Here is a 16103-nt window from a genome sequence, read left to right as displayed (position 1 = left end):
TACATGCCCTTGACCGGCATCAAACCCGGGACCCTTCAGTCCACAGGCCGATGCTCTATCCACTGAGCCAAACAGGTCAGGGCAGTGCTGTGAACTCTTATGTTTCTTGGTTCTTAAAGCCAGTCACACTATGAGTTTCTGCCCAAGTTTTAGCCACTACACTGAGTCATTAGGCAAAAAACCAAACAAACCACAGAACAAAACCTGACCTGGAAATTCACCCATTGCAGTTTCTTTTGCCCGAATGTAAATTCCTCTCTAGTTTCTGACTGATTTTGGTTACTTTACAATACCTTCAGGTGGTGTATATATTTGTTTGTGGTTACTTTTTTTTTTCCCTGGGTCTTATGTGCTGAGGGTGGTTGTGAAGAAGGAACCCTCTACAACTGGAAGCTGGAAGTCTCCGTTTCTATATTTTAAAGAATTCCACTAGGCATGTATATTTATTTTAGTTTTTAAAATCATTTTGGTTGAGCCTTGGCCAGTGTGGCTTAGTTGGTTGAGTGTCCTCTCATGAACCCAAAGATTGCCAGTCCAATTCCCGTTCAGGTTACATGCCCAGGTATTGGGCTCAGTCTCCAGTAGGTGGTGTACAAGAGGCAGCCAATAGATGTTTTGCGCTCGTGTCGATATCTCTCTCCCTCCCTGTGTCTTCCTCTCTCTCTAAAGATCAATTTTAAAATTTTTAAAAAAATCATTTATGTTGAATTGATTCTCTGTACTGAGAAGTGGAATAAAGAAGACTCTTACCTGCCCCCTGTATGCCAGTACCCAGAATTAACAAATAGTGATATTTTGCTTTGTGTGTAAGAAAGTAATTAGAGCTCTAACCAGTTTGGCTCAGTGTATAGAGCGTTGGCCTGTGGACTGAAGGGTCCCAGGTTGCATTCCGGTCAAGGGCACATGCCTGCATTACGGGCTCGATCCCCATTGTGGAGCATGCAGGAGGCAGCCAATCAATGGTGTTTCTCTCATCATTGATGTTTCTATCTCTCTCCCTCTCCTTTCCTCTCAAATCAATAAAAAAAAATTTTTTTAAGTTATTATATAATAGCTACTCTCCCCTTACACCCTTACTCTTCCCCAGTAACATCCCCCTTTTATTATATACTAGAGGCCCAGTGCACAAAAATTTGTGCACGAGGGGGGGTTCCCCCAGCCCAGCCTGTGCCCTCTCGCAGTCTGGGACCCCTAGGGAGATAACGACCTGCTGGCTTAGGCCCGCTCCCGGTGGCAGAGGGCAGGCCCAATCCCTAGGTGCAGCCCCTGGTCAGGCTCAGAGCAGGGCCGATTGGGGAGTTGGGGCACCGCCCCCTATCACACTCAAGGCAGGGTCAATGGGGAGGTTGCGGCGCCACCCCCAGTCACGTACAGAGCAGGGCTGATCAGGGGGTTGGGACGCTGTCCCCTGTTACAGAGCAGGGCCGATAAGGGGGGTTGGGGCTCGTACCCTGTCACTCACAGAGCAGGGCCGATAAGGGGGGTTGGGGCTCCGTACCCTGTCACTCACAGAGCAGGGCTGATAAGGGGGGTTGGGGCTCCGTACCCGTCATGCACAGAGCAGGGCCCATCAGGGGGTTGAGGAGCACCCCCTGTCATGCACAGAGCAGGGCCGATCAGGGGGTTGAGGATCTCCCCCCTGTCACTCACAGAGTAGGGCCGATAGGGGTGTTGGGGCACTGCCCCCTGTCACACACAGAGCAGGGTGGATCAGGGGGTTGGGGCGCTGCACCCTGTCACACTCAGGGCAGGACCAATGGGGAGGTTATGGCTCTACCCTGTCACACACAGAGCAAGGCCCGTGGAGGGGGGTTGGGACACCACTCTCTATCAACCAAAGAGCAGCGCTGATCAGGGGGTTGGGGTGCCACCACTGTCACACTCAGGGCAGGGCCGATCGAGAGGTTATGGCTCTACCCTGTCACACACAAAACAGGGCCCGTGGGGGCGGGGTGGTGGGGCCCTGCACCCTGTCACACACAGAGCAGGGCCGATTAGGGGGTTGGGGCACCGCACCCTGTCAAACACAGAGCCGCAGGGCGATCAGGGGGTTGGGGAGCTCCCCCCTATCAGGCACAGAGCAGGGCTGATCAGGGGGTTGGGGCGCCTTCCCCTGTCACGAACAGAGCAGGGCGGATCAGGGGGTTGGGGCACCGCACCCTGTTACACACAGAGCTGCAGGGAGATCAGGGGGTTTGGGCGCTGCCCCCTGTCACGCTGATCCTGGTGCCGGGAGCCTCGCTGCTCCGCTGATCCCGGTGCCAGGAGGCATATTACCCTTTTACTATATAGAATAGAGGCCTGGTGCACGGGTGGGGGCTGGCTGGTTTGCCCTGAAGGGTGTCCTGGATCAGGGTGGGGGTCCCCACTGGGGTGCCTGGCCGGGCTGGCTGAGGGGCTGAGGGCCGTTTTCCGGCTGACGGGTGACTGAAGCTCCCAACCACTCCTTTTTTTCTTTTTTTTCTTTTTTATTCTGGGCCAGCTTTAGCTCTGAGGCTCCGCTGCTGAAAACATTAATACAATGTTTCGGTCTGGCTGGCTGAAGCCCGGCTGTCTGAAAACCGGTTTCTGGGGTTTTGTTTAGCTTCTGTATTTGCAACATAGTTGCTTAGAGTTGCAGCTGAGAGGCCGGCAAGTTAGGCGGGGAACGTTGGAGTCCGCCATCACTGGAGCTGGCAAGCCTCCCTGTTCACTTCAGTGCATGGCTGCCGGCAGCCATCTTGGCTGACAGTTAATTTGCATAAGGATATGCTGATTAGCCAATGGGAAGGGTAGCGGTCGTACGCTAATTACCATGCTTCTCTTTTATTAGTGTAGATGTGTCCATAAACCAGGTATAGAATTGTTTGGGGTGTGTTATATAGATATACATAAATGGTATCATATTAAATGAGTTTCTGTCCTTTTTCCCTCTCAGCACTGTTTTCATGATCTGGTTGTGATACATGCAGGTTTGTTCATCTTCACACTATAAAGCATAACCACCATGACTGATCTGTTCATTCCTCTATGGTGAATATTTAGTTGCTCCCAATTTTAAATATCACCTTTATAACCAAGGGAAAAACAAAAGGCTAAGGTGTTTTTCCTTTTGTAGGTAAACAAACTATGGGCTTTCCACTTCTCACTTATCAAGACCGATCCGATAATAAGCTGTATCGTCTTCAGACCCCACAAAGCCCTTTGGTGAGGCCGTGCATGTATGATCACTATGACATGGACAACTATCCAATTGGGACCAATGCCATCGTTGCTGTTATTTCTTACACTGGCTATGATATGGAAGATGCCATGGTAAGTTTTACCAAGAGTAGTTCCATTCTTTTAATATTTAATTTTAAAATTTAACTTTACTGTGGTCACTGTGTCCTCAAGTGCCTAGTATTTGTTGAGTGAGTGTCCTGTTAAATGGTCAGTCCCTACTCAGAATGAAAAGTGGTAGCCTTGAGGGTTATGAACTAAATATTCATATATGCATATTTCATGTATATCGCCTGTGTAGTTGAATAAATGTCGAGTGAATATAAAGTAGTGTTGGATATTTTTACCTTTTGTGTTTGTTCATGATTGGGGTTTGGACTATTTAATTATAAATTAAGTGCTTGGGTTTTAGTAGTGTAGGTGACTGAGAAAAGGTGGATAGATTTTAAATCGAATGCCAGGTAACCTAAACCAAGTATAATTATGACCAGTCTTATTTTGAAAAATCCTCATTTTTCTGCACTCCCTTGATTCTTTCACTTCATAGATTGTGAATAAGGCTTCTTGGGAACGAGGTTTTGCCCATGGAAGTGTCTACAAATCTGAGTTCATAGATCTCTATGAAAAAATTAAACAAGGAGATGATAGTCTGGTGTTTGGAGTCAAACCTGGTGACCCGCGGACTGTGCAGAAGTTAGATGAGGATGGATTGCCATTTATTGGAGCACAGCTGCAGTATGGAGATCCCTATTACAGCTATGTAAACCTCAACACTGGCGAGAGCTCTGTGATGTTCTACAAGTAAGTTGCAGTGCCAGGTGCTCATTTTAAAGGCTATTCTTAGTGAATTGCTGGGAGCTGTTGAAAGTAATCTTTTAACAGGAAATTTTTGGAGAAAAAAGAAATGATAGTTGTTATTGACTCAATCGTAACTGAATTGGCATTTACAAAATGAGACAAAGTTTGCTGTCATACTCCCTTTGCTTTTCTACTTGTCAGTCTCTTATAATTGGTGAGAGTTCTCCCGGCTTATTTTAAAAGTATATTATTGAGACTTGATCATCTCATGCATGTTAGGAATATTTCCCGGCTAAAATTTTATCATACCTCCTGTTAAAAATAAATTTTTAGCTTATTTTACATCTGTAAGAGTGGATTCAACAGTAGATCTTCATAATCTATAATAAAAGCGTAATATGCAAATCGACCGAATAGCCAAATAGTAGAACGATGGTCCGGACACCCTTCTGGACAAACCCGGGGCTGCGAGGGCCTACTCTTGAACGAATTTTGTGCACCGGGCCTCTAGTCTATAGTATATATAAAAGCCTAAGGAACAAACAACCAGTTGCTATGATGCGCACTGACTACCAGGGAGCAGATGTTCAATGCAGGAGCTGCCCCTTGGTGGTCAGTGCACTCCCACAACGAGAGCGCTGCTCAGCTGACCAACCCTTTCCAGCGGCCCACCAGCCCAGTAGCAGCCACTTGCTCCCTCAGTAGTCCTGCAGGTCCGATCTCTGAAGAATGGGCCAGGCACCAATGGACGGCGCCGCTGGCACAATCTCGACAGTGCTGCAGGCCTCCTGGAAGTCAGCCTCAGGCACCGCGGCTGCTTCCCCTCCCTAGACATTCTGGAAGGAAGAAACGATATAAAAGTGGCCATTAGGTGACTCACAACAACTGGCATGAAAACTGGCGTGAACGTCAGTGGGACAGATCCAGATCCTGATCCTGGGCCGGCAAGGGCTTCTTACCACCCGCCCAGAGGGCCGATCGCATCTCGGCTCCCCGCCCACCCCCCTCGGGATGGGCGCCAGATGCAGGGCTCACAACTGGCAAGCACTGCTGCTGCAGTGTGAGCCTCTCCCGATTGGGACTGACTGGGCCCGAACCTGCAGCAGGCACAGCGGGGTCGGAATGAGTGGGAGCAGCAAGTAGCGTTGGACTGCTGGTTTGGGCCCGATCCCTGCAGGCCACCCTGAGGGACTCCACCTGTGCATGAATTCGTGTACCAGTTCTTTAGTACTTTCATAATAGTTGTTCAGAGGAACAGAGTTCTGTAGTTAACATAACCAGCAGCCCTATTCATAGATACTTCCAGGGAAAAGAAAGATAAGACTGTTTTTTGAATCCTTTATAAAGCACTAGTTATATATAAAACTTATATGCCTCTATAAGCTTAAAGAAATGGTTTGACCTTTTATATGGTTTAATTTTTCCTAGGAGTAAAGAAAATTGTATTGTGGACAACATCAAAGTGTGTAGTAATGACACTGGAAGTGGAAAATTTAAATGTGTTTGCATCACAATGAGAATCCCTCGGAACCCAACCATTGGAGACAAGTTTGCCAGCCGGCATGGGCAGAAGGGCATCCTGAGCAGACTGTGGCCAACTGAGGACATGCCCTTCACCGAAAGTGGGATGGTCCCAGACATTCTGTTCAACCCTCATGGGTTCCCATCCCGAATGACTATTGGTATGTTAATCGAGAGCATGGCGGGCAAGTCTGCAGCTCTGCATGGTCTCTGCCATGATGCCACACCCTTCACCTTTTCAGAGGAGAACTCGGCCTTGGAGTACTTTGGTGAGATGTTGAAGGCTGCTGGCTACAACTTCTATGGCACTGAGAGGCTGTACAGTGGCATCAGTGGGGTGGAACTGGAAGCAGATATTTTCATTGGCGTGGTTTATTACCAGCGGTTACGCCACATGGTCTCAGACAAATTCCAGGTCAGAACCACCGGAGCCAGAGACAGAGTCACTAACCAGCCCATCGGGGGGAGAAACGTCCAGGGTGGGATCCGTTTTGGGGAAATGGAGAGGGATGCTCTGTTAGCTCATGGAACTTCTTTTCTCCTTCATGACCGCCTCTTTAACTGTTCTGACCGGTCGGTAGCCCATGTGTGTGTGAAGTGTGGCAGTCTGCTCTCTCCGCTGTTGGAGAAGCCACCCCCTTCGTGGTCAGCCATGCGCAACAGAAAATACAACTGTACTGTGTGCAATCGTAGTGACACTATCGACACTGTCTCTGTGCCTTATGTTTTTCGGTATTTTGTAGCTGAACTGGCAGCTATGAACATCAAAGTAAAACTAGATGTCATTTAATTGATGTGGCCTTTTGGGTTAGGTGATCTGTCAGATTAAAACAAAATGTAACTTCAGTAAAGATGTTACCCTGAAATTTTTTTCAAGGTTGTGACAGCCCTCAACCAAGACCTGGCAAATAAGAATTCAAGGTTCTGAGTCTTTCTGGTATAATAACCAGTGAAATTGATTTCCACTGTATTTGTTCGAGAAAACGTTACATTGAGGAATAAAATATATAGGGAAGTTCCCAACCCCAGGGTCTTAGTATGCTGCTCTCAGTAGATGGTGACTATCACTGATTGTCCCTTTAGAACAGGTGTGGGGAACCTTTTTTCTGCCAGGGGCCATTTGGATATTTATAACATCATTTGCAGGCCATACAAAATTATCAACTTAAAAATTAGCCTGCTATATTTGGTCAAACAATTAACTCACCCCTAATGCCTTGGGAGGGCCAGACTAAATGATTTCGAGGACCTTATACAGCCTGAGGGCCCAATGTTCCCCACCCCTGCTCTAGGTCACCATCCGGTGACCTGAGAGGTCTGAAAGGTTGGCAACTGCTGCTCTAGAGCATTGTCCATCTAGAGTCCCAACATGATGCAGGCCATGTGTGTGATTTTGTATTTTCTAATGTCCATGTTAAAGTGAAAAAAGGTAGAAATATTTTTTAACAATTTCATTGAAATATACTAAACCCAGCCCTAACTGGTTTGGCTCAGTGGATAGAGCGTCAGCCTGCGGACTCAAGGGTCCCAGGTTCGATTCCGGTCAAAGGCATGTACCTTGGTTGTGGGCACATCCCCAGTAGGGGGTATGCAGGAGGCAGCTGATCCGATGTTTCTCTCTCATCAATGTTTCTAACTCTCTATCTCTCTCCCTTCCTCTCTGTAAAAAAAATCAATAAAATATATTTAAAAAAAAAAAAGAAATATACTAAACCCAGATTGTAGGTTTTAACCTCAGTTGGGGTTTGTGCAGGAGTCAACTGATTGATGTTTTTCTCTCTCTCTCTTAAATCAAAAACATACTTAAAAAAACAAACACTGCACATCTTTATTGTATATAGTTCACCATCTGGGGTAATAAACATCACCTCTGAAAGCTTCCTGTGCCCCTTTGGGTTGTTTTGGTTTTTTATTTATTACTAGAGGCCCAGTGCACAACATTCGTGCATTCGTGGTGTCAGGAGAGGAGGCAATGGTCACCGGGGCAGGCGTTCTGCCACCTCGCAGTTCCCCGCCTCCACTCCTTCCCTTGCCACCGCACCACCACCACAGTGGGTGGGCAGGCGGCCCCTGCGGAAGGGAGAGTTTGGGAGTGAGATCCTCCTTCCCTCCACCTCGCTGGCACTGTGGCAGGTGGGCAGGCGGCCCCCAAGGAAGGAAGAGGACAGGAGTGAGACAAACCCTTGTGTTGAGGGCTGGCCTTCAGAGCGAGGGAGCTGCTCTGCTAGTATGAAACCCCGACTCAGAAGCAGGTCATCTACAAATGGTTTAGTACCAGGGGTTAATTGGGGTTGGCCGCAGGGACCATGGCAGTTGGCTGGCCATAGGAGGTTGGCTGTGGGAGCACACTGACCACCAGGGGGCAACGCTTAACACAGAAGCTGCCCGCAGGCCCCATGCCAGCCAAGGCAGGTGCCAGCAGGGTCCCATCGCCCTACTGGTCACCCTGCAGAGAGGGGGCAACAGGTGGGGGCGGGGCCCGCAAACAGGTGGCACTAGGCCTGCCAAGGCAGGTGCCAGTGGGGGGGTCCCCCCCGCCCCGATCGCCCAGCCAGTCGCCCCACGGATCGGCCCTGATCGCCAGCCAGGCCTAGGGACCCTACCCATGCACTAATTTCGTGCATCATGCCTCTAGTATTTATACAAATAGAAGCATAGTTTGTGACCTTCTGAGGTTGGCTTTTTCCACTCAATTGCTTGAGATGCATTGAAGCTGTTGGATATATCAGTTGTTCATTCCTTTTTGCTGCTGTATGGCTATGCCAGTGTGTTCAACCAGTTACCTGTAGGAGCACATTTTGGTTGTTGCCAGTTTTTGGTGTTTACAAATAAAGCTGCTCTGAAAACTCATGTACAGTTTTTGTGTGAACATACATTTATCTGGGACAAATGTCTAAGAATTAAATTGCCATGTGGTGGTGGTGTGTTGTCTTAGAAGAAACTGCCAAACTGTTTCAAAGTGGCTGGACCATTTTACATTCCCATCAGCAATGAATGAGATCGATCGTTTCTTCCACATCCTGACAGGCACTTGATAGTGCTCCTGTTTTATTTAGGCTGTTCTGACGGGTGTGTAAATGATGTCTCAGTGGGGTTTTAATTCGCATATCTCTAATGGTTGACAATGTTTAACATCATCTTTTCATGGGCTTTTCTGCATTTATATCTACTCAGTGAAATGTATCTTTTGCTCATTTTTCTAAAGTATATTTTTGTAGATTTCAGATAGGAAGGGAGAGGGAGAGATAGACATCAATGATGAGAGAGAATCATTGATCAGCTGCCTCCTGGAGGCCCCCTACTGGGGATCGAGCCCACAACCTAGGCATGTGCCCTGACCTAGAATGAATTGTGACCTTCTGGCTCATAGGTCGACGCTCAATCACTGAGCCACACATTTTTGTCACACATTTTATCTATACATATGTGATGAACCCCATAATACATTATTACCTTTGCTCTAAGCAATTATCTTTTCAAGAAATTTATAAAATAAACTAGAAGCCCAGTGCACAAAAATTTGTGCACTCGGGGGGAGGGGGTCTCTCAGCCCGGCCTGTGCCCTCTCACAATCTGGGACCCCTCGGGGGATGTCCACCTGCTGGCTTAGGCCCGCTCCTTGGGGGATTGGGCCTAAGCTGGCTGTCAGACATCCCTCTGGCAGCACGGGAGCCCTCGTGGAATGTCCACTTGCCAGCGGCGAGCAGGCCTAGCTGCAGTCGCACATCCTTAGTGCTGCTGAGGAGGCGGGAGAGGCTCCCGCCACCACCACTGTACTGGCAAATGTCAGCCTGGCTTGTGGCTGAGCAGAGCTCCCCCATGTGGGAGCGCACTGACCACCAGGAGGCACCTCCTGCATTGAGCATCTGCCCCCTGGTGGTCAGTGTGTGTCATAGTGACCAGTCATTCCCAGTCGTTCTGTTGTTAGGGTCAATTTGCATATTACCTTTTTATTATATAGAATTACTTAATAACATCACATTTACCATGTCTGATGACATTTATATACTGGACTTCTACCTCATGGCGTTTTTCTTCAACCTCCAGGGCTTATTTCAGTGTTTCTGTAGCATTCTTAAGCTTTCTTAGGTGGGATGGGGGCTGCCATCAGGCCTAATTGTCAGCTGTGCTTCTGACCAACTAGCTATAGATTGAACACCTCCTTGGGTTCAACTAATTTGCTAGAATGGCTCACAAAACTCAGAAACATTTTACACACCAGATCACCAGTTTACTATGTAAGAATATGACTTAGGGCCCTGCTGCGTAGCTCAGTTGGTTAGAGCATTGTCCCGATATGCCAAGGTTTCAGATTCTATCCCCAGTCAGGGCACATAAAAGAATCAACCAATGAATGTATAAACAAGTGGAACAACAAATTGATGTTTCTCTCTCCCCCTTTCTCTCTCTAAAATAAGTAATTTTTTTAAAAAGACTATTTAAAAAAAGAAGCAACCAATGAATGCATAAATAAGTAGAACGACAAGTTAATGTTTCTCTAGAATCAATTAAAAAACGTAAAAGGCCCTGAGTAGTGCACTCAGTGGTTTTACTGTCGGCCCAACTACCAGCCGGGGTACATGTGAGAGGCAACCAGTAGATGTTCTCTCTGGCACCAACATCTCTGTCTTTCTACTCCTTTCCCTCCTTCCACTCTGAAAAGCTATGGAAAAAAATATCCTCAGGAGAGGATTAACAACAAAAAACAAAAAAATGTAAAAGTATATGACTTGGGAAGAAATAAAAAGGGCAAGGTCTGGGGACAGCTTGGAGCTGCCACGCTCTGAGTGTGCCACTCACCAACCCAGAAGCTCCACAAACCATTTGGGGTTTCTATGGCGGCTTCATTCCTTAGGTGGGCTTATTACACCACTTCCAGCCCCTCTCCCCTCCCTGATGCCAGGGGGGGTGAGACCGAAAGTTCCAACCTCTAGTCACAAGGCTGGTTCTGGAGACCAGCCCCCCCTCCTCAGTGAGGTCCAAAAGTCACCTCAATAACAACAAAAGACCAACCTCTGTTGCTCTCATCGCATGTGAAATCCCAAGGGCTTTAGGAGACTTGTGCCAGGACCAGCAGATGAAGATCAAATATATATTTATTATAAATCATATCACACCTTTGGTCACTCTCCCAACACTTCCCCTTCCCTTCCCAGAATGATCACTCTCCTGGTGAATGACCATCACTAGTGTGTTTTTCGTGTTTATTTTAGTAGTTGTCTGTCCCTCCTAGCATGCTCAGCTCCAGGGTGATATTTCTTTCTAGTGCCAAGACAGCAAATTCAGTCCACCACTCCTCTGCCCACCCAGACTGTGGGGACCCACCAGTGACGAGGAGACAATACAAGGCTCAGATCTGCTTCACCCCAAACCCCGGGACACCGACGTCTCCCTTACACTCGATCTCCAGGGAGCCACAGCCCAAAGGCGGCCAGAAGTCTGGGGGCTCAAGGCAGCTCCCCTGCTGGGTCTTCAGGGAACCTCCTTACAAGCCCAGCCACATGCCTCCCGTGGGGCGCCCGTGAGCTGGGCTTCGGGATGATTCGGGGACAGGACGTGGGGCCGGCTGAGGACATCTGAGGTCACAGAGGAGAGTCCTATTCCTCCCTGTCCGCCCACGAAAGGCCACCGGAAGGCTGTGCGGGAAGGAGAACGCAGGGGCGAAAGGTTTTCCTTTGGCGCGCGTGGCGCCAGATCCGGGTCACGTGGCCGGCTCAGGTGTCAGCTCGGGAAAGGCTCCTGCACTGGCGCAGACTAAGCCTGTCGGGGGGCGGGGGTCACTGTCACACCCCAGTTCCAGAGCCGCGCACGTCGAGGCCCCGGCTGTCTGACTCACGGTCAGGGCAGCCGGTCTCTGAAACGCGTGTGCTCCTCTTGCCAGAGCCGGGGGCGTTCTGCGTGCTCCCGGGGGCACGGCGCCCCACTGGAACACAGGCCCGGCCGCCCGCCGCAGAGGCGCGGGTCCAGCCCCACCTCACTCCCCGGAAGCCTCGCCGCACCGGGAGGGATTGCAGAGGAGCCCGGTGGGAACTCACGCCCGCAGGTGGCGCAGACCCGGCCCGGCTCTGAGGCGCGCCCCTTCCCGCCGGCTCCCCGCAGGCGCCCGAGCCAGCGCTCCGAGAGGACCGACTGCGTAAGGCCAAGGCCGAGCCGCGAGCGGCCCGAGTTGAGGGTCGGCAGCAAAGGGCAGGCGCGGGCCACTAGTTTTCCAGTCGGGTCCGGCCCCACAGGGGTTCGCACTGCTGAGCGCCACTCTTTCCTTGGTGCGGAGGCACCGCCGTACTTTCCCATATTTACTTCCGGTGCAGTCTGGAAGTCGCCTGGGAAAGCCGGAAATAGGGTTGTGGCCACTGAGCGGGCCGGAGTCGGAAGTGGCTAGCAGGGCGCCGCCATGACAGGGGGCGGAAGCCGGGGTAGGGCGCCGCCATGACAGGTCGGGGCGGAAGCAGAGGTAGGGCTCCGCTCTGACGGATTGGCGCCAAAAGCAATAGGGCCGCTTGGCCGCTGTGTGAACGGAGTAAACAAGGCAGGGAGGGCGCCGCCAAGACAACCTGACACCGGAAAAGGCGGGACTCTCCTCCGGACTGTTTCTCCCGGCACCTACCTCGACATGTGAGTAGCAGGAGCACCTTCCCTTTACCTTCCGCGCACACCTTCTTGTATGTGACCCGGACCTAAGTCGGAATCCGGGAGGAGAGGTGGTCTCTGTTCCTTGAACCTCCGGACTCCGCGCCCTCACCCCTCCCCGCGCGTCCAAGCCCCGCCCCCCTCCTCCTGGGAAGAGAGGACTCCCACACCCAGGCAGCTTGCAGGACTCCAGGCCCGGCCTCGGAGCCCCACGTTCCGCCCCCGGGTCACCCCACCTTCTCTCTTGAGACGAACCCGGGCCCAGCCCTACCTGGCGCTTCCAGATCGTGTCCTGAGGACCCTGACCCATGAGGGCCTCCAGTGGCCCTCTGGTGCCCTGTCCTCAGGTCTCCGCGCTAAGACTGGTTGCGAGACCCTTCCTTGGACCCAACCCCACACCCACCTGTGGCTCCCAGGCCCTCCCAGAGCCTTGGGTCCTACTTCTAAGGTCCCATGGGGGGCGGGAGGGGAGCTCCAGGACCCTCTGCCCTACCCTGACCGCGCATTAGAGTGACCAGATATGTTCAAGGACCCTCACCATCTATCCAGAAGCCCCTGGCCCGCTCCACAGCCCGGCACCCCGCGGGCCCTGCCGTGGGACCGTGAGACTCAGGGACCCACCCCACACCCTCCACCCCTACCCGCGTGTCCCGCAGGCAGGCGGCGCTGGAGGTCACTGCCCGCCACTGCGGCCGGGAGCTGGACCAGTATGGCCAGTGTGTGGCCGCCAAACCCGAGTCCTGGCAGCGGGACTGTCACCACCTCAAAATGAGCATCGCTCGCTGCACCTCTAACCAGTGAGTGCGGGACAGTCCCGGACTGGGGCGGTTCGGAGGGGGCTGGGAGTGCTAGAGGGCAGTGCAGGGGCTGGGAGTGCAGGAGGGCAGTGCAGGGGCTGGGAGTGCAAGAGGGCAGTGCAGCGGCTGGGAGTGCAAGAGGGCAGTGCGGCGGCTGGTAGTGCAGGAGGGCCGTGCAGGGGCAGGCAGCAGGGGGAACAGTAGGGAGGTGGGGAACAAGGGGGTGGGCAGGGGCGGGGAGCCAGTGCCGGAGTGGGTAATTCGGGGGACCAGGCAGTACCAGAGGTGGGGCCATTGGGTGGGGGGTGGACAGTGGGGTGGGGTAGTGCCAGGAAAGTCGAGCTTGAGGTGCCCTCCCTGCAGCCCAATCATCCGTCAGATCCGCCAGGCCTGTGCAGAGCCCTTTGAGGCCTTTGAGGAGTGTCTTCGGCAGAATGAGGCAGCCACAGGCAACTGTGCGGAGCAGGTGCGCCGCTTCCTGCAGTGCGCTGAGCAGGTGCAGCCGGCGAGCCCACCTGCAAGTGTGCAGGTAAAGACCTGAGGTCACCTCAGCCCCATCCTCCCAGCACCGACCTTCACATGCATCCAGAATTCACAACACTCACCTCTTGCCCCATCCATAGCCCCTGCTTTAGTCCAGCCACCTGCCCTCCAGGACACCTGTCCCATGTCCCCCTGGCCTCTGTAAACCCGTACAGTACCTGCTTCCGCACAGTGACCACAGAGCACCTGAGAACTGAGAACTGGTCACATTACTTCTTTGATATTGTTCACACCGAGGAACAAAATCCCAGGTTTGGGCAGCCTCTGTCTTCCCCAGGCTAACTGTTCAATCTTCTTCACCCTCTCCTGCCCCTCAGCTGTCCTGGCAGGTGTGAGGTTGGGGTAAAGGTCTTACTCTTTTTTTTCTTTTTTTAAATATATTTTATTGATTTTTTACAGAGAGGAAGGGAGAGGGATAGAGATTAGAAACATCGATGAGAGAGAAACATCAATCAACTGCTTCCTGTACACTCCCCACCGGGGATGTGCCCGCAACCAAGGTACATGCCCTTGACCGGAATCGAACCCGGGACCCCTGAGTCCGCAGGCTGACGCTCTATCCACTGAGCCAAACTGGTCAAGGCAAGGTCTTACTTTTTTTAATGTATATGGTCCTTTAACAGATACAGTATTTCTATGGTATTACAATTTCATGGATGTGCCCAGCCAGTGGTAGCTCAGTGGTTGAGCATCAGCTCATGAACCAGGAGGTCAAGGTTCAATTCCAGGTTGCAGGCTCAATCCCCAGTAGGGGCTGTGCAGGAGACAGCTGATCAATGATTCTCATCATTTATGTTTCTATCTCTCTTCCCTCTCCCTTCCTCTCTCTGAAATCAATACAAATATATATATATATATATATATGTATGTATGTATGTATTTTTAAAAAAAAAATAAAATAAAAATTTCATGGATGGGCACAGTTTAAAATAAATGTCTATAAAGACTCCTTAATGGGGCAATTTTGGGAAAAGATTGAGAAACCCGGTTTAGATGTTTTTGGGACTGTGAGCCCCAAAGACAAAGATCACCTCTTCACCAGCCCTTCTGGTACTCTCTCATCTGCCCCTCCCTGTCTGCGGCCCCGTCTTCCCTTCTTGCTCCCAGGGGAGAGGCTTTCTCTTGGCCTCCGTGCTCCTTTCAGTCCTTCCAAATGATTCATTTTCTGCAGTGGTCCCCAAGTGTTGCGAGCGAGTCTGACTGGGTTCTGATTTACTTAAAACCCTTTCCAGAGACCACGTCTCAACTTGGTGCTGCCTACGGGCCCTCCCCCTTCCTCCAGTCCTGTGTTCCAGCCCCAGGGAATGGAACTTACTCCACCTCATGTCTGTCCTGCTGGCAGGCTTTTATCTAGCTGTTTCCTTCCACCTGGACTGCCACCTAGTCCTGCTCACCTCCCTCAGAAAACCTTGTGTGATGGCCCCTCCCTATGCCGGGCTCCCACAGTCCCTGACTCCCTAATTACGGCTTACACGCCACTGCTTTGTAACCACTACCCTCCCATCGCTTGTTTCAGAGAAGTTCTTGCTGAAACGGGGGCAGAAGCCCTGTCACCTGGACCTCAGTCTTGTGTTTTCATGAGGCAGGATAAGTGAAAGGTTCAGGCCCCAAGAACTCCCAGCAGAAAGGACTTTTAATTCTTCTCAGGAAATATTCTTAAGGAGCTCATGCTGTTCACGCTAGTTTCTTAGTCATATGTTGGTGATGTTTTTTCAAGATTTTGGGGCATCTGAATAGTAAAAACCCCACCTTTCCATCTTAGGATCAGTTGCTCCTTTCCTCCTGAGATAAGCAACCAGCCTGTCCCCATCTCATAAAGTATGCTGTATGGTTTAAAGTGCCACCTACATCTCCCCACATACACCTCTCTCTACCCTGACCTCGTTTTCTTTGTAGATATTCAGTCGAAATATTTTTGTTCATTTGTTGTTGTCTATCCCTCCTGAGTCGGAGACTTGTGCCTGCCTGCGTCCAGTGCTGGGTCCCCAGTACCTGTAGCAGTGCCAGGCACACAGTAGGTGCTCAGTGCATACAAGCTGCCTTCCTTGCTCCCAGTGACAGTTCACTAGGTCCCCTGTCCATGGGCTCCACAGGCAGCCTCTGCTGTGTCTACACAGTCTCCCCAGGGCGGGCACAGACGGTGGCAGATGATGATGTGTTTTCCACAGGCACAGCCACTTCCTGCCTCCTGAGGACTCTGGACCATGTGAAAGCTGGACAGGAGTGACTGGCCACTTACTGCCCCCAGCCCTGAAGAGTGAGTGACCAGATGCTATTCTCAGGGCCCTGGATATGGGCCCAGTCTCTGGACATCGGGACACTCAATAAATAAAGACTGTGTACACCAGGCTTTGATTCCTGCCTTCAGCACTGAGGGCCCTAGACTCCCTTCTGGGACTTCCAGAAGACTGCACGGGACATCCCTCACTCTCCAAGGGGCAACTTCCGTCTGTCACTGAGGGCTGTTTTTGTGGGCACTGACCACCTAGCACTTCTGCCTGCACTGTGGGCTTGAGCGGCTCCTGCCATTAGAAGAGCCCTGAGCAGCACTCAGCACACAGAAGGGGGTGCCATGTGGATCCAGGCAGTGGCTGCTGCAGCTTCTTCCTCTCTCTT

General features: G+C 51.2%; 2 protein-coding genes across 3 annotated transcripts in view; both read left to right on the top strand.

Moving 5' to 3' along the window:
• Positions 1–8370, top strand: part of POLR1B (RNA polymerase I subunit B) — a 30032-nt gene extending 21662 nt beyond the window's left edge. For both annotated transcript variants that reach the window (XM_070429742.1, XM_070429743.1), the window contains 3 exons: positions 3098–3294; positions 3749–4002; positions 5428–8370. In XM_070429742.1, the coding sequence (XP_070285843.1) occupies positions 3098–3294; positions 3749–4002; positions 5428–6310 (1334 nt within the window). In that variant the 3' untranslated portion in view covers positions 6311–8370. The remainder of the gene's footprint in view (positions 1–3097; positions 3295–3748; positions 4003–5427) is intronic.
• A 3545-nt stretch (positions 8371–11915) lies between these two features.
• On the top strand, positions 11916–15834 carry CHCHD5 (coiled-coil-helix-coiled-coil-helix domain containing 5). Its single transcript, XM_070429741.1, has 4 exons — positions 11916–12132; positions 12804–12944; positions 13308–13473; positions 15656–15834. Coding segments are annotated over exons 1-4 (333 nt in total). The 5' UTR covers positions 11916–12130; the 3' UTR covers positions 15680–15834.
• Positions 15835–16103: the final 269 nt, after the last annotated feature.

Source organism: Myotis yumanensis, unplaced genomic scaffold (assembly GCF_028538775.1).
Source record: "Myotis yumanensis isolate MYYU_CA2020_CCGP unplaced genomic scaffold, mMyoYum1.0.hap1 SCAF_11, whole genome shotgun sequence".
Lineage (NCBI taxonomy): Eukaryota > Metazoa > Chordata > Mammalia > Chiroptera > Vespertilionidae > Myotis > Myotis yumanensis.
The sequence above is the reverse complement of the archived record's forward strand: the minus strand, read 5'-3'. Positions and strand labels throughout refer to the sequence as shown.